The sequence below is a fragment of the Lichenostomus cassidix genome, chromosome 7, assembly GCF_008360975.1.
Source record: "Lichenostomus cassidix isolate B80296 chromosome 7, HeHo_3.0, whole genome shotgun sequence".
Lineage (NCBI taxonomy): Eukaryota > Metazoa > Chordata > Aves > Passeriformes > Meliphagidae > Lichenostomus > Lichenostomus cassidix.
In genome coordinates, this window is record NC_139488.1 from 32953292 (window position 1) to 32976025 (window position 22734).

General features: G+C 37.4%; 1 protein-coding gene across 1 annotated transcript in view; it reads right to left on the bottom strand.

Annotated features, from left to right (window-relative positions):
* Nucleotides 1-2405: 2405 nt before the first annotated feature.
* The window catches only part of LRP1B (LDL receptor related protein 1B), a 613981-nt gene continuing 593652 nt past the window's right edge, over nt 2406-22734 (bottom strand). The window contains exons 88-92 of the mRNA XM_085067137.1: nt 15498-15574; nt 13352-13442; nt 10927-11071; nt 9600-9698; nt 2406-7176 (exon numbers count right to left, since the gene is read on the bottom strand). Of these exons, the coding sequence (XP_084923263.1) occupies nt 7036-7176; nt 9600-9698; nt 10927-11071; nt 13352-13442; nt 15498-15574 (553 nt within the window). The 3' untranslated portion in view covers nt 2406-7035. The remainder of the gene's footprint in view (nt 7177-9599; nt 9699-10926; nt 11072-13351; nt 13443-15497; nt 15575-22734) is intronic.

Below are 22734 nucleotides of genomic sequence, written 5' to 3' on the forward strand. Positions count from 1 at the left end.
AGCAATATGTGACAAGATCCAGGTTGTCACTCTGTATTTATGGGATATGGCTGTTTAAACAGACAATATGATTGCTGCTTTTCAATTACATTTTCATGATGGTAAATGATTTGCTGTTTCATTTACTGCTGATGTGCTTGTTAACCTAAATTATCTTATTCCTTCATTAAAATATTCATTAAAAATATTTCTACAAGTCTACTTTTAAAAGATATGTGAGAAGAAAATTCCTTAAGTTATTTTCAAATAATGAAATTCATTTACATTTTAAAACACTCATAGCAGTAGACAAGTTGTAATGGATGCACGAACTTTTTAGTAGGAAGAAGGGGTTTTCCCTGCTGATCATAGACCCTTAAAAGTAATTTTTTTTTTTCAATTTAGATATCACTTAAAGAAGGACACTGTTGTCCAATCAGATGTGCTTAATTAGGACTTTTCAGCAACAAGAGATGCTGTTCAACCCTTTAAGAATTATTGATTTTGTAGTAAAATGCATGAGGGAAGACATAATTTGCCAGATACTCTTAAAACCAGTTAGATAATATTTTGATTAGGATTATGGACAACTGTGACTGTCCAGTTTGACTCAGCCTGGGAAATAACCAGTTAAGAATTCTGCTGGTCTGAAGAAGTGGGGCCAAACCCAGTGGTGGTGGTGGTGATGTCCTTCACCCCACGAGTCCTGCAGTGGGACACAGGGATGTGTAATCCCTATTTCCACCCAGTCCTTCCATCCCTGACATTGCTTTCCAGCTGCTGCCACCACACTCAGGGATTACTCTCAGCTCTTCCACTTGCTGTGTCCCCTTGCCCTTGCATATTTAATCATAATTGGAAGTCAAGTGACTTTTACGAGACATGAATGTTAATTACCTTTCAAATTGCTGGAGAGGGTACTTTGTCTGGAGTTCCTCTGATTGTGGTAATTAATTAGTTGTGCGAGGTCAGCCTCCTGTCTTGCACAGTTCATTGAGCAGCATCTTTTCAAATATTTATAAAGATGTTTTAGTACCTATCACTGAAAGCTACATTAATGTTTTAATTTAGGCAGAAAAAAGAAAAACTTAATCCTCTCAGACACAACTGTGTTAGTATACACATATATATATAAAATAGAAACCTCAAATTAGGCATTATGTTTTATTTGATTCATGTTCATTAAGAACAGGGGAGAAATATATCTGATTCTGCAATGTAGGAGACAAGCTAAAGAAAATGAACTAAAGCTCCAATTGTAGAAAAAATTACATTAAAATACTGTTCAGGGCAATAAACTACTAGAATTTCAGGAATTTCAATGTGATTAAAATAGCTGAACATATGCAGAAAATCATCACAGATCTTCCACAAAGGCTTAACATCCTCTGAAAAGTGTCAGATAAGACACATCAGGGCAGAACCCAAGCTCTGAACCCAATCATGCACAGGCAGACAAATCCCAGAGAAGGTCACTCCCTCTTGGTGAGAGACCAATTTTCAAACTGCCTATTGAACTACAAGGCCCTACAGGGTAGATAGGTTCTGTTTGCACCTCCACAGTTCACCACAGCCAGTGGAAAGGACAGCAAAGCCCATGGGATCTCCAGCCTGGGGGAGCAGGGGCTGCACAGCCTTGGGAGCTCCCACACAGCTTTTACTGCTCTGTGACTGCTTCTGCTGGACAAAGCACCCTGGGACACTCTTACTACCTGCAAGAAGTTCAAATGACTGCCAGGGAGCTGTAATTGGAATATTGGGAGTCCTGCAAAGAGGAAAGCATGCAGCATTGCTAGTCCAACAAATCTGCTCACTGGAGGATGCACTGGACACCTAAAAACCACCCAGTTTTACTCCCCAGTGCACTCCTCCTGCTCTGAAAAGGAGCAGGTAAGAGTAGAGTTTTTACATTGAACATCACAAGTGTACACAAAAACACAGGATATGCACTTACTCCATTTTGGTGTGAGGAGATGTGCAGAACTACAGACATACCTGGAGAAGGGCAACCTTAACCTGCCACATAACCCAGACCACTCATCCTATCTTGTGTTATTCTTCCTGAAGTTGGTTTGTCACAGAACTCACACACACGGGACACCAGATAGAAACACCAGCAGGTGGAAACCCTTTCCAAGTGCAATCCTTGCCAAGCCCTTGAGCTATTCAGGTGCCTGGACACTCACCTGTTGAGCAGCTCATCTCTTCAGCATTTTCATGGATCCACACAGACTTATTCTGTTTATGGCTAACAAATCATCAAACCAACTCATGACACCTTGTTGCTACCAGTGCATCACCAACACCAGAGAGAAACTGTTGGCTACACAGCTTGTTTCCTTATATCTTCTGAGGTGCTAACTCTTGTAACATTCAAAGCTGTTTATTTAAGAAATATTTTAAGAAAATGTCAGTGACCAGCTTCTACAATCTTTTTTTTTTCTCTATCTGGGATGAACAGATACTTTAAAAGAGCTTTAGCACTAATCCTAAATTAATATTTCCTTTGAGTTTCCATGGTAGCTTCAGACCTGCCTTTCTACTCACCTGTGAAAATAATTTTTTACTCAGAGCAACTAGACATGAGCTCTGATACTACACACTTTGTGTATATATATGCATCTTGGTATTTTAAAGTTACTTTATTTACAAAAAAATGGATCATTATTAGGTTTAGTAGCAGTAGTGGAGGTCAGCAATATCATTATCTTCTTTCCAGGGAAAACTCATTGAACATCCTTTGAGTTCCCTCTATATGAGTACGACTTTGAACATCACTGCCAGAGGTCATGAGAGGCACAACACGAGCTGAGTGATGTGCAGTTGGCATGGGGAAGCAAAAAGATTTCTTATGCTTCTTTCCTCCTTTTTGTCACCTTAAAATATGGGCACTAAATGAGAAACCCTTTCTTTCATGAGATCTGTATTTCCCACGTGGAAATGGTAAGCACAATAAATTAGTGACCTGGGATGATAAATTATCCTTCCTTCCTTCAGCCACCCTTCCGTCCATCTAAAACCTGAGAGATTCCAAATGCTTCAACACTTTTGCAGAGATGCCCAGGGCTACACAGACAAGATTCATTGTTGGTCTGCTTGTTCCACATGAAAAATGTCTTCACTTTTAAGGCCGACAGCCTTGAGGACCTTTTATCATCACTGACATTGCTTCCCTATATCATCTCATCCTCCAGAAAGGGATGCATGAGAAGGTACTTGGTTTATTCTGACACATTAGGCACTTTCACAGATTTTCTCAAATGTTTACACAAAATTCAATTAATGGATGTGACTGTACTGATTCTGATTTAAAAAAAAATAAAAACAATTGCTGCTGTATTAGGACTTTCTCAGCAATCTCACTGCCAGGTAATAGACTGAGGAAGAAATTTCAAAGGCATTCCACTACAGAGCTTTTCTTCTGCAAACATCAAACACCAGGACCATCTCAGAAATGAGAAAGAAACAATTAGAAAAAGCACAGCAAAATAAATAACCTCAAAACAAATATTCTCAAACATTCTTCCTAGTGTGTTTATCAACAGGACTGCATTCATGCTGGCAATCTCAGTTTTGTGCAGTGACTAATCCGAGTACCAAGAGCATCATCCATTTCAATTTGCCATTTAGAACTTTTGTTGTCATAATTCAGAGTTTATGCAAACTCTTGCATACACCAAGAGGGCAATCACAAGGCAGAGACTCCACTGCACGATGATGTGAATAAACTAGTATAACCTCTGTAGGGAAATAAAAAAATCCATTAGACAGAATTGTAAAATTTTGAACAAATCCTTTTTCTTTTTTCATGTTTTGCATAGAGACTCTCCATTCAGCAAAGAAGTTTAGCACCTGGTTTGTGATGATGTCCCCTTTCAAATTTACATTTCTTTTTTGTCATCTGTTGAATGAAAATGTGGGTATTCCTTAGCCTAAGAACACAAAGTCAATAAACAGGCTATTTCAGGGTTAGAGTAATCAGAAGTTCCATTTCCCTGGATAATTTTAATACCTCTTATTTCTGGAACCCACAAACTGCTTCAGAATGCTAAGAAAAAAATCATTAGTACTGTGGAAGAAAAACTCTGCCCTGATGAATTCTGTGGCATAGCACAGAACTGGCATTTCCCATGAATGTTCACTGAATGCCTTCACAGGAAAGCAAACAGAAAAAAAGCTTTGCAACTACACTCTGAAGAGACAGATGCTTTCATCAGTGATGAAGCCAATTTTTTTTTACTTCTAAGTTTGTGTGAACTTAAAACACACATGAATCTGTGCCATCAATAACAGCAAAAAGGCCGTGGGAATGTAAAAGTTTAACATTTTTTTCTCATCCCTTCCAAAATTTTCTAGAATTTCCTGCCCAAAAATATTTGACTGAACTTATGAGGATGCAGATATAAGTTATTAATTCCTCAATCTTTCACCCTTCAGCTCCTTGTGTGTTCTGCACACCTACAGAGCCTGGGGATATCAGGGCTGGTAAAGAATTGTGGAAACAGTTCCTGTGGAGAACCTTGGTAAAGCAAAACACAAACAAAACAAATCCATTGTGGATTATTACACCTATGTGCAATTTGAAGGTTTTTAAGTATGGCAGTGGTAGAATTCAGTATCTCCATCAAAATTTTACCTACATACCATGACCATATTCTGATCTAATATCCAGCATTTAATAGCTCCACTGACATCAACTGTGTATTTATATAAGGAAATAAATTTAGTTTTTATAAAGTAGTTAACTTTATAAGCAAGTAAATAAAGTAAATAAAATGTCTCACTGAAGGGGAACTGAGACATCCCAGTAAGTAAAATTGCTCAGGCCCATGTAAGAATTCATGATTTCAAACTCATGTTACTTTTATACCCACGAGTTAAAAATTAGCTCTACCTGAGTATTGAAGAGAAAACATTCTCTGCCAGAAAATGAATGTTTCTGAAATGTCTTATGCTTCATAACAACTGTAATTGTGAAAAAAAATGAGGGCCTAATCCATCTCTGGTGATGTCAGCAGAAAAAAAGGCAGAACCTGTGGAATCGTAGCTGTGTGGTATGAAACTATTTAATACAGTATTTTTATAGAAAAAAATAATAGCTTTAAAATTCTATTGACATTAATATACAGCTATACACCTAAGTTATCCAAACACGTGCAGAGCTGCAAAAACATTCAAATAGAATTGGTATAAAAAGCAAAAATTTTCATTAAGAAAAGGGATTTACCCATTTGTACAAAGTAATGTTCTTTCGCTTCAATTTGCTCTTTCTTTAGCTTTCATTTTGTAAGTTAAATTTAAAAATTAGTCAACACACTGAATTAAGTATGTAGATTTTCATTTAAATAAATCAGTCAACAATTTTTTTATAAAGTATTTAACACTTCATTGTAGAAACATAGGCAAAATGACTATTATAACCAAAATGAAAAATACTGTTCAATTTAAAAAAATGTACTTAAACAAGAACCTGAAAAAGTTTATGATATGCATAACATTGTTCAAGCAAAATTGCACTAGTATTACATAAATCAAGAGTTTTATAAAGGCCCCAATATGGCAAAGTTTAGAAATAGGTAGTATGCATGCACAATAGTACAACAAAAATCTCTTATAAAACAGCAGTTATTTTTGTAATGCTTGTACAAAGGGAATAAAGAGCAACCACAAACATATTTAATCTGTTAGGTTAATATATTATGATAGCTAAAAGTCAGTCATGTCTAGCAGAGGAATGAAGAGTCCTCCACAGTAGATCTGTGAATATGTCTTTTGTGCCTTCAAAGTTATGTATAAAAGATTTTGATTCAGTTCAAACCTGAAAGTAATTGTATCCTTTATTTCCATCAAAATTAAAAAAGGTGAGTCAGATTTTGCCTCTCAGCAACAACAGAAAACAGAGCAGGTCAGAGAAGTGCTGGAAACTGATACTGATGCTTTTCACTTTTGATACTTGCACTTTAATATTTAACCCAGACTACTGAAACTTGGGCTTTGCTAAGCTTTCACTAATAAGCAGTTTGGTTCATTTTGCCTCCACAACATAAATCCTAATTTAAAGAAAATGCTGTGTTTTGACTCCTTTACCATCACTAAACAGGTGTGGGGTTTTTTTGTGATTGTCAAAACCGAATGCTGTGATCCTCTGAGTGTGCTTAAGGTTTGGGGTTTGGCTTTTTCCCTACTGCTTGCTTTGTGTCGGGGAGTTATTAATCCATAAGTACTGCATGTGATTAGGTGAATAAACATGTAAAGCATGTGTAGGCAATGCCCTCTTGTGCTCTAGGGTGGCTACTGTCCTACAGGACTGTTGGATTCCAATGCTTTGTCCCACAGCAAGTAAGGTTTCAGCTTCCAAGATAGATCGTTACTATGTTCTATAAGGTTTTAATAAATACAAAGCTTGTTTACATGGTATATATGTTTAGTATATCATGTACAGTCACTGAATTTCGGAAACATAATCATTGTGTTCATGCAGATCATTAGATGTTTCACTTCTATAGTCTTGTTTACTTCTTGGCAACCTAAAGCTAATTTAAAAGCAAGTTCTGATTGTTTGTGAAAAGTTATCTAGCTTCATCAGGATCTGAAGAGAAGTTCTAATGGGCACAAAGAAGAGAGTAGACCATTCAATCATTCTTTCACCATTTAAAATAAACAAAATTACACACTGTACTACAGCTTTCAGACTACATAATGAAAAAGTGCAGATACCATCTTCATCGATTAAGTAGAACCAAAAAAGTTCATAGAAAATAGATTGCTCATTTTCACGCTACAAACGAATATGTTGTTTGCCATTTTAACAAATTTAAAGGTGTGTTATTTCAGCAGCATTGTTGTAAATTGTACCGTAGTGCAGTTTCTTTTTCATAAAAATACCTTACAAATGGTCAGTCAAAAGTCATCAGCAAAAGAAAAACCCAGAAAACAATCAACCGAACAAAAAACAGAGGTAATGCTGATGCCAAAACAATTATAATACTGTTGGTACATAGAAAAGTAATCCTTATATTTTATACATTTATACAGAGTATAAAAGGTAACAGCAGATTATGCCACAGTCTCCCTTATCCCAATATCTATTTTCTTTGGAAGAAGTTCTCTTCTTTCATCAACACTTGCTAAGGAGTTTCGACAGTTTTGTCCATCCACGTATAACTTTGCATATACTGGATTGGCGTAATTTGTTGGCTGCAGAGAAATTAAGCAAGCATTAGATCAGTCAGACTGAATCCAAATTGGCATTTATGGAAATGGAAATGACTTTGTTAAACCGAGAACAAGTACACACAAAATATAACAGGACGTATTTAATAGGTACCTGGACGTCTGCAGACCTGATGATGAGTTAATTATTTAGTTGAAAATTAAATTCACGATGAGACATGCTATTAAAAGTAACCAATGGCATGACATGCAGCATATTATGATATTAAAACCATAAAAACAATGACGAGAATTAAACGAAAAACCTTGAAAAAAAATGTCTCTGAGGTTGACTTGTCCACCTTATTACACTGGAATCAGAATATCAGAATAGATATGAAGGAGTTTATAGAGAAGGTGCACTGTGAGACCATGTGACAAGTTTAACAGTAGAAAACTGCAGCCAACAGTTTCCATGTATTACCTGTTCTAAGACATCAGCATCCCATCAATAGCTGACCATGTTTTCGAATTCTGTGGCCCAAATACACAACATGATTTGACCAAAAAATTCAATACTTTCGTAATGTAAATTAAACTTTAATAATAAACCAGCATAACTGTTAATATATAATAGTAGTTACAAATTGAGAAGTCTTGTCTCAACAATTTTGGTAGTTTGGACTGTAATGGAAAACATCTGTTGAAATGAGTGGCACTTCAGTACAGGACAAGTCCATTTTTGATGCTGCACATCACTTTATTGTGTGAGAAATCCCCTGATTCTCCACCACTTCCTTCATATTTTATGCCTTTATTGCCTCTAGAAGAACTTTGCTATCCAATTAGAGTTCAGCTTTTACTCATAATAACAAGAAAGGGCACCTTGTGGTCAAAATCCTCCACTTTCTTATAACTAATTTATCATCACTGCTCTGCTTACACAGATACTGAGTGAAACACCAGCAAGCTCTAAACAAGGGAAATTAATTTGTTTGGTTTAACAAGAAATGGCTAAACTTTGAATTGCCCAAACCAGAAGTGGGCAGGTTTTCCTGATGTGCAAATATCCTGAGCACACCCTGGGAAACAAGGAATGAAGGATGACTACAGTCTTAGTTCTTTCCTTTCCCTGTTGACCAACACTGTTTCTGAGCCAGGATTCAGATATTCCTCAGGATGGATAGCTACAGCAGCTACTTATTTAGTGAGTTAAAAGCTGCCCATTCCATCTATTACACATGGCAAAGTGATTGCCTCGTGGTCCAGACTTCCCTGGAATGGAGGCAGAACAAGGTGAGCCACACGTATTTAACTATTAAAAAAGAAAAAAAGGGAAAAAAATAAAAGATAAGAAAAAAAAAAAAACAATAAACCCTACTCTCAGTTCTACCTGTCTGTCCCCACTGGAGATCTTTACCTTGGTGGCCCTGATTCTAATTGGAAATTTAGGGAAACAGAACTTTAGTTCTGTTTCAATTGTCAGGACTTTTTTATTTCATTGACGACCATTATTAAGGATGATAACCACAACGAGAACAGAGACCCTTGGCATCTATTAAATGCCTTTTGGAGTTCTTAAAATTATATATAATAGCAGGCTCTGCCTCTTGATACCTCTTTGAGTGGTACTGATTGTGTAAAGCAGTACAGAAAGAAGCTGGAGTGACCAGAATTTACGAAAAAAAGTTGAAGATGGGCAAATATTCTGGCTTCCATCATCCATGGTTCTGTGCTCCATCAGAAAAATCCCACCCCATAAAAATCCATAAACTTCCAAATACAACATATTACAATCATGCAAGAACATGAATGGCACAAAAGATGAATATATATATTGAGGCACATGAAAATGAATGTCATATTGATGTCCCTTTTGTATTTCAAATTGTAATGTTTGCAAAAATCATACTAAATTGCAGTAAAAAATCTGATGTTTTGGAAGGAGCTATTTGCTGATACAAATCCACTGAAATCCGAAAAATTAAAATATGCTTTGCAAATATCAAAGGAAATTATTAATTTTTATGTGAAAATTCCTCTAAAATAAAAGCACTTGCTTCCATTATTTGGAACCATCTTTCAGTTTGATAAACTTCACTAAATGCCAGTAATTACATACAAATTGGAAATATATCAGAATACATGGCTGTGGATGCCATGCTAAACTTACATAATGTTATGGAAAAGCATCACATTGCTTACTGGGTTTTTTATTCCTTTGCAAAGACACATTTGCAGTTTTAGATCACGTTACAATGATGGGTACAGATGAAATTTTGTATGCAGAGGGGCACCCTTTATCTCAAATAGAAAATATATTATTTACTGTCATTCTTCTTTCCATTAAAAGAAGAAAAACAAAATTAAAAACGAACAGAAAACGCCTCCACTCAAAAATGACAGACAAACTTTCTTTAGAAAGGGGCTGTGGTGGAATGGAATGGACTTGGATCATCATTTCTCACCCCTGTTGATAGTGGTCCTTTCAAGTCAGAGTTTAGGTAGATTGATGGAGCTGTGTGGGGGAGCTTGAATGCAGTGGACCCTCCCCCTATGTATCTGGCCTGTGTAAACAGAAAATTTTAGTTTCTGTGCTAATAGAGCATTTTCCACTTGTACTTATCAACACCGTAAAGCAAACAGTGCACCTACTAGAAACATTCTTCTAGAGTGGTCTACATCTATAAAAATCTTCCTCCAGCTATTCCTCAGCACGAAAAATTCTCACATTAAATACAAGAACAAAATTCAGCATTTTCCAACCATTTTCCAGCAAGGATTAGAGCCAGGCTTCACAATGAGCACCACCTCAACCACTCTGCCTCCAGTGAGTAACTCCATTTTCAGCTTAGCTCCTGCGCTGAGCACTCTGCGGTGCAATTCCGCAATGGCATTCCTTGAGCCATCAGTAACCCTGTTACTGCTCTGTCACAAATGCCACAGTGCTGGGGTGTGTGTGACTGGGGAGCTCTGGGAAGATCCCATGATGGCATTCCTGGAGCCATCAGTAATCCCGTTACTGCTTTGTCACAAACGCCACAGTGCTGGCTGCCCTTTGGGGTGTGTCTCAGTGGGGAGCTCTGGGAAGATCCCATGATGGCATTCCTGGGGCCATCAGTAATCCTGTTACTGCTCTGTCACAAACACCACAGTGCTGGCTGCCCTTTGGGGTGTGTGTGACTGGGGAGCTCTGGGGAGATCCCGCGGCATCGCTGCGCTCATCCCGCATCACATCGCTCACGGAGCTGCAGTGGGGCTGCACGAGTGACAGCACCTCTCACATGGAAATGATAATGCTGATTGGCTTTGTGCAAACACTTAATCTATCTGCCTGCCAGGAATCACAATTTGTTATACCTCAGGATGTTTTCACACGTGAAATAAGTTAGTCTTGTATGCATGCATGCACTTTTTTGTCCTTCAAACAGAGGCTGGACAATACAAATTTCTAATTTTCAGTGTTTGCCACTAGGCTAAAAAGACAGGTTGTAGTTTGGCAACTTAAGGCAGATGTTGCCTTAACATTCAAACCCCCAATCATTCTGTAGTTCTAACTTGATTTTAATAAAACACAGGCACTGGGAAAAACGACCATCAGCCAGCATCAGCCTACAAAACAGCTGTTAATATATACATGACATTCATTCTAATGAAATCTAACTCGGTTTTATGTTCATTAACTAAATCTAAATGTCATTGTTCTACATTTCTATTCGTTACATTTAAAGACAAGACCTTTGTAAGACATAAAAAAAGTAGTGGCTTTGCCTCTAGAAAAAGAGAAGAAATTACCTTTTCTGCATTTAGAGTAAAATCTGAGGCTAAAAGACCACCTTCACTGTGGTCATGGCCCACCTCATACATGTTATATGATGGATTGCCAATTTCTACATTGATTCCTCCATTTATCATGGGTTGTCTTCTGATAGTTTTTGTCCTGTAATGCATAAACATACAAAAAAAAAGCAACTAGTGAACTTTCAAGTAAATAGTTGAATATTTTGTTTCTCTTTAATCTCCAAGACCAACAGGATGAAAAAGTGTTTCCTGCAGAGACAACCATAAAATCCTTCCATTTTCCAAGCAAAGTACCAATCTGAGTCTATGCGGAGATCTCACAGAGGCTAGAAGGAGAATTTTATTGTTTTTCTCAGTTTGGCTGTAGAGGTATGAATCCATACAAAGTGCTAACTCGCTGTCTGCAACCCTAATTTCCTCCAATTATTTCCAGATTTCCCTCACTTCCAAGGAAAAGCTTTGCAAACTCATTGCAGATTCCCTGCAGGAATGAAGACAGAGTGAACATGAGTCATGTCCCCTTGCTCATTCATTCCACTTCTATTTCCAACCAGTTGCCCAAAGTCAGTTGTAAACTGAGGACAAGCAAATGGTTTCATCACAGTGCATTAAAAATGTATGAACTTCTTGTAGTTCCAGTTTGTATTCCTGGCCAGTGGTTATTGGAACACTGAAGTTCAACTTGAATTTTTTTTTCAAGCTTTAATAAAAAGACAGAGCCTTATTTTTAACCTTGAATTAGGTATCAGTAAAGATAAGTGACTGAGTTGAATTGTTTCTGTTGCTGAATTCATTTCTTTCAGCTAAGGAGGTGATTTCAGCCCAAGCAATTGAAAAAACCTCAAGAGGGTAATTTTTTCCCAATGCAATATGTTCTCCAGAATTACAAGGGAATAATAGGGAGGTCACAGTCAGGATGATAACAGTCGAGTCCCCTTGTTGGCTGGGTAAGATGCAGTCAGTGGCTGAAATCCAATATACTAAATGATCTGTATTTTTCAGAAATGTCATTGAAAAAATATTTCCTAAAATAGGCACTTTACAGTAGCATGCAAGTATTGAACAACTACACCTAGCTTAATACTTGACAGTCTTCTCTGAAGAGATGAAATAACTCTAAAATACATTTTCAAATATAATTTTAAGAAGAAAGTTCTTTATTGAGGCTACTTCTATTTCTCTACTGAAAATCTATTATTTAACAAGTGATTCACAGGAAGCTAAATAATTTACAGAGCAGCAACTGGTTTTCAGGATTTGGCTATCACTAAACTTGGTGTTTTAGGTACAGCAGCCCATAATGACATCCACGGAGCCTGGCAGGGTCAGCATTACTAACAGCATGGTCAGGAAATGTATTTATCTTGTTGGCTTTACAAAAAGATTTTAAAAATTGATGCTCGCTAGTTTACACCAGAGTTTGCAGGGGAGATGCCGTGTATGATCTTAGCAACTTAAAAGGTTCTTTTAGCCTGGAGCACTGAAATAGTCTCATAAAAGGCCACATTTGCAGAAACAGCAGATTCATCATGTATTTCTAAAGGGCTTAACAAAAAGGCATTATCCTGGTTTCAGATGTGAGGTAACAAGCCCCAGGAGGAAGCAGACAGCTGCTCCAGGCCAGCAAGCAGGACAGCTATGGGTCTGAAGGAAATGGTTTGCTTGTCTGATTGCCACTCCAGCCCTTCCCTGGTGAGCCATGTCCTTGGTACCAGGAATCTTCCCTCCTTAAATCTGCATCACCATCACCATCCTGCTCTTTTCTCTGCACACCTGAAGGGCAGCAGCTCTCTCAAGTGTCTCATACAGCAGAAACACTCCTGCCTCCCCTGGCCACCAAACTCGGCCTTGGAAGGAATGTCCAAAGTCAAAAAGTCAAATGCAGGTCCTCAAGTCCATTGTTGGCTCTAAGGCAGACAAATTCATGAGAACAAAATGTTCCCTGCTCGGTGAGGGAATGTGGCTTCCTGAGCAATTAAAGGAATGCAGTAATGAGGAAAAGGGTTGGGACACTATGGTAAATATTTTGAGTAATGCTTACATCTTCACTATAACTTGAAGATGTAAACAATACTCAAATTTTGAGTATGTGGTTTCAGTGAAATACATTAATTCTGTTATGTTCTCTAAGTCTCTGGATAAAGTTATTAACACTTCTACATCCTTGGCAGGATTGAGCAAAGGGAGTAAGAACTACAAATTTTTATCTATTGTGTGGGACATAAGTATCAATAATAGACTTGGTTTTTCCAGCAAGAACCAAACTGTTTCACTAGATTCACTGCCTCCAGAACCAAGTTTTGGGTCATCTGTTGTGTTTTCATTTCTCATATAAAGTGATTTTTTTGTATATCAAAAAGATGAAAATACTTTAAAGACTTATTTTTTTAATTTCATAAATCAATATAAAACTACTTACCTTCGTTTTCTTTTGCAAAGAAATAGTCCAATTACCAGAGTAGTGATCAAAGTCACCAGCAGAACAAGCGGAACGATGATTGCTATGCTTCCTAAAACAGAAGGAAATATCATTTAATAATCATGGCTTCACAGCTGTAAAACAACTGAACTAATTAAAAGAGAATAATTTCCCACACCAACAAAAGCAATTTCACGTGATGAGCTTCACTCATCAATTTGAGATTTTAATGCTGATCAATAAAAAACCCAACTTTATTACAGATAACAGTGTACACAAGTACTTTTATAAACAAATCAGGAGTTTCCCCTTTCTGGATACTAATATACTTTGGACTAATTCCCTGCTTTCATTTGCGGCAATAGTCCAGGAGAGTGTGTGGAATTGCTGGACAATTTGGGCTGTAGTGGCACAGCCACTGACTGCCACCAGCAACTTCAGCAGTTTAGGCCATGCAATTATTAATTTAAAATATTCAGTAGGCTTGGCTCTGGTTGAACAATTAATTAGTATTTATATGTATCTATTATCTTTACTTGTGGTAAAATAAAAAGCAGTGAGCAATCTTCATTTCTCGATGGTTGGTGCATTCCTGCATTTTGCTGCATTTTACTGCATTGTACTCAAGAGCCAACAGTTTGGTTATGTTGATATAGGCAATCACAAAAACTACAATAATGCTTAATGCAGCAGAAAAACAGTGCACAGATCAGACAGTGAAGTTAAAGGACAGGAGGGAACAGGGGAGAAGAAAATGGGCTTCACATTATTTTGGCAGATAATTTCACTGAAATGAGACTATCTGCAAAAATAATGTCAGCAACTGTACCCTTATTTCTCAGCCTTACTTTAAGTACCTGCTAGTAAAGAAATACATGCAACAAATAATTCCATGTTACAAATACAGGATTTATAAAAACAGGACTCCAGCATCAAGGCAGTGTGGAGTGACATGTATTTTCTTCAATATCACAGTCCTTAGCAGGTGGAAAACAAAAGTATTGCTGGTAGTTTCATTGGCTACACTTATTGATTTATTTAAAAAATAATAATAAAAAAAAGCTGCTGGCAGTGTCTGCTCTACATTAAACACAGCCTAAATAAAGAATTGAAAAATGCTTTGAATTCTGCCTGAAGGCTTATTGAAAGCCAAGTCAGGTTGTCAGAGACATGAAATGAAGTACTGAAAAAAAAACTTGGAAGCATCTTGAGTTCACTCTAGCTTATGAAGATTTCAGCATGTAAAGGATATTACAATAAGGCTCTTTCAGGGAAAAAAAAAAAAAAAAGTTGATTTTGTCTTGGCATGTAAACATTTAGGGAAAAAACCCTGAAAAAAACATCCCACCAGGCATGAGCTGCCATTAGGTAGCCATGGTGCAGCCTAATTCCAGGAGAAGCTCAACACAAACACCCATTTCCCAAATTGTAGCTGTTATTCTCTCAAAATGAAGCAGTGATTGAGGTTTTTCCCTGCTCTTTTGCCTATTTCCAGCTTGTGAGTGCTCTTTCCCTCGTGGGAAGATTTCATCTAAGCACCAGGCTGACCTGAATCGTGGGCAGCTCATTTTGCTGCTCTGGTTGGGCTGAATGTGACCAAGGCAGGTACAGAACACTCAACACTCTGCAGGGAACCTTGTCCAGTTTAAGCAGCCAATAGTGCAGCAATGCCATCCTTTCACGCTTACAGACATGTTTAAAAAAATTCCACAGGAGCTATTCTTACTCTCAGGATGATTTTCACAGTAGGTAGAATTCAGCCCTCTGCAGACAGCCAATACAGAAGTTATGCACTACTTACAGCTCTATTTTTGACGCTTTCAGTAGGACTTAAATGGGCAGAGGTCTCACACTGGTTCTCTGCACAGGGCTGATATGCCCAAATGCTTGTCACTCGACACACTTTCCTTAAGGAAAGTGCAGCTAGCCCTTGGAGCAGGGAGTGTATGGCATAAGAACTGCATCCAAATCTCCAAAAAGCGTTCAAAAAATTGAGAAATATCTACATTTGGGGTTTTTTTTAAAGAAAAAGATAAGGTAATGAGCATTTTTCACGTCACAAACTCACATTCTGAAATATCACAAGGCTTGCATTTCCAAACTGAGCCAAATCTGACAAGTGATAGCAGCCATCTGAAGTACTTACTTGTACTGATGTTGTCAGACTTGCTGCTTTTGGGAGCTGGCCTCTCACACTGTGTGCCTGACCAGTTGGCTGAACATCTGAAAGGATCCAATTAAGACGGGAGAGTTAATAAATGTCAGCTATTAACTCTGTAACCCATGAAAGAGACCACCAGCATCTTCTCCAGAGCCACACACATGACAGCAGTGGTTGTACAAACCAACAAGAAGCCTCATGGAAGGAGTCAGCAGGACTCTGCCATGGCACTGACAACATTCAGAGCAGGGTTCTAGCTTAAAACTACACCTTTGTATATTTGATTCCTGTTGTTATCACTTCAACCTTCATTCCAACCTTCTTTTCTAATTTCTTGAATAATAAAACAAGTTTAATCAAAGCCATGTTAACACTTAATCTTTTTAAATGTTGAACTCTATAACCAGATATTTATTTGCAGAAATATATGCATGTGTGTGTGTGTAAGCAGGCATGAGAGTCAAAGAATAAAGAGTTATCCAAAAGAGACAGGAGCATCTCCTGGCTTCAGAGAGCCCTAAATACCATTTATATTCAGATTATGTGTTCCAGGGCCAGGTGCCTGGATTATACACAGCTATTCTGCTGTAATTTCCTTGTGTGAATATCAATATGCAAATATATCTTCAATTGGGATTCAGAGCACTCTCCCAGCATACAAGCAAACACGAGGAGTCCGTGGAAGCAAACTCGGCAAATCCATCAAAAACAGAAACAAACACCTGAATGAAATTCAATTGCTTATTCAACCTGCTGTAAATATGATTAAGTTTACTACAGAGCCTCAAACTCTCCTCGTGGAAACGGCAGGAAGTAGTCACTTTTCATCTGTCTCTGTTGCATATTGTGCAATGAATCATGTTTTTTCCAAGTATTTGTGAATTATTTATGAATTTCAGCATGAGTTATCTTTAGGGAGGTGCAGCAAAGCGTTGCCCTCACACAGTTCCAAGAACTGCTGCTATCTGATGCCTTCCTGAGGATTTAACAAATGGCAAAGTTTAGAGGTGGACATGCGTAACAACTGATATTGTTCTGTAACAAAAGAAGTTTTGGAAAGATTCAAAATACTCCAGACAAAAGCAGAGCCACCCTTACAGAAGAGCCCTGGGCAGCTTTGCTGGTGAAGCTTTGGGCTCTCTTTTGTCTCTGCAGATCACTGCAGAAAACAGGCTCACTTCTCTCTTTGCTCCTAAGCCTATGCCAGCATTCTAACATTCAGATAATTCTCTCTACTGGGTTTCATATTAATCTTGAACTTTTTTTTTTTTAAGTAATTTCATTTTTGGTGTGAAACATTATGAAGGTGCTTAACCTCCTCAGAGGGAAGTCACAGACAGTCTTTAAAAGCCTTATTGATTTATTTTTATATATTGATGATTACTGCTAGTTGATTCAAATTGTCACACACTAGCTAAATTGAATTATAATTTAGAAGTTCTTCATGTTTATTAAAATCAGTTTGTTTAGTTTTGTAAATATGGTAAATACACACTCAAGTTTCCCCATTGCAAAGAACCCCCAATTACTAATTACCCACATGCTTCACAATGATATATTTTATAACTGAACTCAAGTGACTTTTCCACCTGCTTACCATCAGTTCAGCACACTGTAAGTCACAGGGAACACGACTTTAATCTTTCAAAAGATGCACCTGTTCCTTTTCCTTCCCAGATCTCTTTTTAGCAATTATATGATAGAAATGCTTGCACTGTCAGCTTACCTTACTAAGATACTATTCAAGGAACTTGCTTTTTAAAAATATCAATTTTCGACAGGCAGCTGCAAAATAAGTGTATCCATTCTTGTAGAGAAACACTTTATATCTTTATACTTAGAATATTCTACTCAGCTCCAAGCTGTTGGCATGTGACAAACATGAAAAAAATGGTCTTTAGATTTCTTACTGCAATTTTTCATCATTCCTGCTCAGGACTCAGCTCATGTGATTAGAGCCTGTGATGACAGGCATTTTGCATTGAATACTACACTATTAAAAGGGAAAAATTTATTTTAGAGTTAGACGTAGCTAACTTTGCAACTAAATTCTTTTATTAAGTATTTCAAATGCTTCCACTGTATATAAGAATCATTGTGATAAATCTGTCCTAAAAACAGTTTAAAGAACATAAAACAGTGAGACTAGCAAAAGAATCACCGTGAAGCATTCAAGTACAAGTTCATGAGAAAATTGTGTATTAATATATAATTACATTCTTCAAAACTTTATTGCAGATATGATACAACAGCTGGTGCAGTATGCAGTAAACAGAGGAAAAAAATAGGGCAAAAATATTAAAAGTTCTTTACCTATTTTGGCATTCTAACTGCAAAAATCATCAATATTGAAACCTCTGAGGCATTTGATAGAAGTCTCATAAAGACATTTCTGGTTGCCACTACATTTTAATTTTTTTCCCAAATGTTTGCTTTCCCCAATAAACTTCAAAGAGACAGAGGCTGGCAGGTTGGCAGTCATTTCCTTCTGCACTTTGAGGTGAAATGATTGCCCTTTGATGGTCCAACAAGCTACTATAGACTTTTCTTGGGCAGACAGAGTAGAAAAAGAAATAAAGCCCAGGGGAAAAGTATGTTTTCTGTGAGGGAATTTGACACAGAAAATCAGCCATGAGCAGGCACATGAATCATGATGGGAATAAGGATGGGGTTGGGACACGGACAGCTGTTCATGCAGGAACATGGAAATGAGCAGATCTTAACCGGTTTTAATGGTCATCAGAGAGAAACTGTTCTCAGTAATAGCATTTTCTGGTATCAGGACACTTAAATTCAGACTGCTCAGTCCCTAGCACGGGAACTGACTCCTGGCTCAGTTTGATGCACAATTGTTTGGAGCTTTCCAAACTCTTTGGTACCAGGAGCTGTTTTTCTGTGCCATTTCATGGGCTCTGTGGTCAGACAGGACATTTGCAGTACACAAAAAGTGCATTAATGAAGCACAACCACATAAAGCCACTTTGCTTCATCAAAGATGTTCACATCATCACAAACTTGGGAGAAAGAACAGTGAAAAGGCCTAATGTGAACCACACACAGACAAAAAAAAAAGATGGAAACAGATGGAGTAGTTGACAGTGAAGGACAGGTTGGAGTCACATGGTGCAAGGTGCCACAGAGAACATCTCAAGGTGCCACAGAAAACATCTCAAGGTGCTACAGAGAACATCTCAAGGTGCAAATCTCCAGCTCCCAGAAGAACCCATGAGAGATCAAATGGCAGCAGCAACACAGGGGATGCCAATATGAAAACTAAGAGTGAATGTAATAAATGAAGGTTGCATACCTTCTGCTGCCAAGGTTGTTAATAAAACTTGCCACAGCTCTCTCTGTTACAATTTAGTTCTATGTTTATAAAGAGATGAGTGCTTGGGAAATGACTTCTGAGCTACAGAATGCCAAGCCATTGGAATTATCTATTTTGAGGAAATTGCGTTGAGAGATGTTTTAAAAAACTTTCAATTGAGATTATGAAGATGTTCCACTTGGACTGAGGAATGTTTAGAACGAAGATATTTACATTTCTGAGATGGATCATGCTGTTGTTACAGGATCTATTCAGGACAGAAAATGTTTCTCTCCTCTATTTCTGTACAACCCTTACAGGTCAGTGTGCTCGAACATTCTAAACCCAGTTACATAGGCACCTGACCATTTGACTATGAAATGTCTGAATAAATAGAAAAAAATAGTAAAAAAAGGGCTAATTTGGTGTCAGTGTGATTTTTTTTTTCTTTCTCTTTTTTTCTCCCTCTTTGTGCCACAGGCATTGTCATAAAAATACAATACAGCAGGCATAATATGCAGTTAAAAGAGCTTTTGTAGAAAACTGCTTTCCAGCTCAAGGTACCAGTGTAGATCCAAAAATGACAGCAGCACTGAAAGATTAGTCTGGAAGTATAACAGAATCTGTGGTACAGACCTTACAAAACAGAGGTGGAAGGGGAATTGAAAATGTTTCTTAGCTATAAATGATATTTCTTCATTATGCAAAGTAATTTGCTAACTTTGCTTTCCCTTTTAATCATGACATAGCAGTACATACCAAAACATCCTAATGAAAGTATCCAGCCTCATTTTCTTTCGAGCACTTACATTAAAATTTCACCAGAACTTCTCTTATTATTAATATTAAAATTGTTTGTAAGACAAGAGAACATCTGGATTACAGTTATTTAATATCTCTACTAAATTGTATTGAAAGAAAGAAATCAAAATCCTATTTTCCCCCAAAACTCTGTAGAATGTTATGGGATGAGAAGAACCTTGCACTAAAAAAAAATCATTAAACTATTCCTTATAATAAATTTAGGAATACTTCTATAGATATGCTTTGTTCATACAGGGAGCTGATATAATAGATAAACCACAGATAAACCCTCAAAAGTAAAGAACATTTATAATAAAGACTAAAAATTCCACCCCAGGACTGATAAATTATTGCAAATCCTGTACCACCCCCTGTATTGCAGGGTTTAATTATTTTCAAGTAGTAACTTTTCCACAATTATTTTATATATGAACAGGCCACATTTTAGTAGTTTTGTCTAATGAGCATCACTTGACATCATAAAAGGAAAATAATGTAGAAACTAAGGGGTAGAAAATTTATACTTGGTACCTGAAAATTAAATACAAATTACCTTGTAATCCAATGCATTCAGAATAGGATAATTACTTCATCCAAAAGCAGGCAAACCATGAAAAATTACTTTTGAGGAACACCAAAAACCACCTTAAATTTAGTCACAATAAACATGAAAAAAATAAAATGTGATTTAAAAATGAATTTTAATTTGTGCATGACATTACTATATACAAGTCATCATTCACAGTTGCTGTATGATCTTCAACTGCAAAAGAACAACTTCCAAGTGCAACTCAGCCTCATTCCTCCCAAGGTTAGAAAAAGAAGAAACTGAGGATCATTAAACACCCTGCTATCAGCAATATGGGTACAGTACAGAGGATGTACAAGTATTAAAAAAAAAATACAGAAAATATACAAAAATCATGTCTAGGTGACTACTACTGTAGCTGGAATTACACTGAGCAATAAAACAAAAGGAAAAGAGATTGAAATGGCAAAAAACCCCAAAAATGAATGGGTAAGTAGGTAGATAAAAACCCAGTGTTTTTCCCAAGCAGTGTTGTACAGCAGCAAATAGTATGCAAGTTTTATCTGAAAAACTTTAAACTCATGGAAAAAAGGGTATCTGCATTACAACCGAGTTAGTAAATGCTCAGTGAAAAATATACATATTCCTCTTTTCTAAGATCTTAAAATTTCCTCCTCTGACAAGCACTCTTCAAACACCTGTTTGCATTTAGTTCTTGAACTAATACTAGTTTGTGGTACAAAGTGGATAAAAGATCTTTTATAATCCAAAGGTAAAACCTGCGGATTTTGTCCAATTTCAAGATATTTATAACAAAGATATTTTTAGTTGAAAAAGAAAGCTCTCAAAGGACTGGCAGAATGCTGTGAAATTCCTGTTGTAATTGCAATTGGGGAGCTCATTAAATATACCCCAGGAAATCATATGGAAAGCATTTATTGCAAAATCCTTGATAAAATTTCTGCCTCTCAGAGCTACCAGTGCCTTCTCTTAGTCAGGCTTTTCAATCCTACAATTGTTCTACACCACAGTGGCTTTTTCTGCTCAGAAAATGCCAGTCAGGGCACTGCATGGTGTGGTCCTTTTCTTGTCCACAACTGGACTATGGATGTACCTGAACCCTTTTTTGAGCAGACCTTTGGCACAGTGATGAGTTGATTTAGTTACAGAGCTGCGTGTAAATGCAGCACTTGTTCAAGCTGCACATGAACTTACATAAAAACTATTCTTATTTGAAGATTTTTCAACAGGAAGGGAATGTCAGGAGGAAGGTGCAGCATCACTTGAGCTGCAGGGGAGTTTCTCCATAAAGAGGAATGTTCTTTTTAATTTCTGAATTCTGTGACCTCAACAAGCACACATGTGCACACACACGTGCAAACCCAACACCCTCCCCTTGCACAGTCTCTGTCCAACCTGCTGGATGCAAAGCTGGCCAGATCAAGTTGGCAACACTGGGCCAGGTTTCCCAAAAAAGCTGTGGATGCACCATCCCTGGAAGGGTGAAGGCCAGGCTGGGTGGGGCTCTGAGCTACCTGGTCTAGTGCAAGGTGTCCCTGCCCCTGGCAGGAGGTGGGAAATAGATGAGATTCAATGTCCCTTCCAACCACAACCATTCCAGGATTCTGTAAGAACAGCTCTCTTGCTTATTTCCCTCCTGCAGGAGCTATTTTTCCTAATTTTTCCATATCTACACTTCCAAGTTCAAACTTTGTTATCACTTCAAGCAACGCCACAACTTGTTCTCTCTGCAGTTGTCCACTGCCTTTAACCTGTTCCTTCACCAAAATTCTCCATCAAGAAATTAAGTAATTCATTCTTTCTCCACCCTTCCTGTTTCAGTTTCCTCTGTCACCAAACCCAGGCTTTGTTCCAAGCTCCTGCATGGTCTGTGCCTTCATTATAGAAGAACTGGTGTTTGTTCTAATATTGAAATACAGCACACACTTGAATCCCTGGGAGCAGGCAGCACATCCAGCCACAGGCAAATCATGTAATGCTGTACTCTGTCTTCTGATTTTTATGTTTCTATAATGTCTGGTGTAAGGAGGTTATGATTTGATCACATTTATTTGCAGATAATAATAATAGAACACATCCATGTGCAGATATAAATAACAATAATAATACAAATAAAAAGATGGAACTATAGCAACACATAGTTATGATGAAGATATAAATGAAACAAAGCTGAGAGAGAGCAATATTCTGTGCTAAAGGTTCTGTACTAAAAGCTCTGCATATGCAACAACCAGTGACACTCTTTTTAAAGTTTTAATTCTTTACATTTCTCTTCTCTGGGATCATACCAGGTATAATCTCTCTCTAAACCTTGCTCCTCTTGCAGGAATGTATGTGCAGATAGGTAATTAGTGAGAAGAAAACAGATAAATAGCAGTATTTATTAAAAGGCAGACTGATAGAATGGATGGAATGGACAATTTGTGAAATACATAGAAAAAGCATTCCATGATTATTTCCCATGTCAATCTGATCTCCTGATCATCATTTTTTTTCAACTGATTTGTGACCTTACTGGTGCAATTCAGACATATCTCACTCACATGCTTCTACTGTTATGC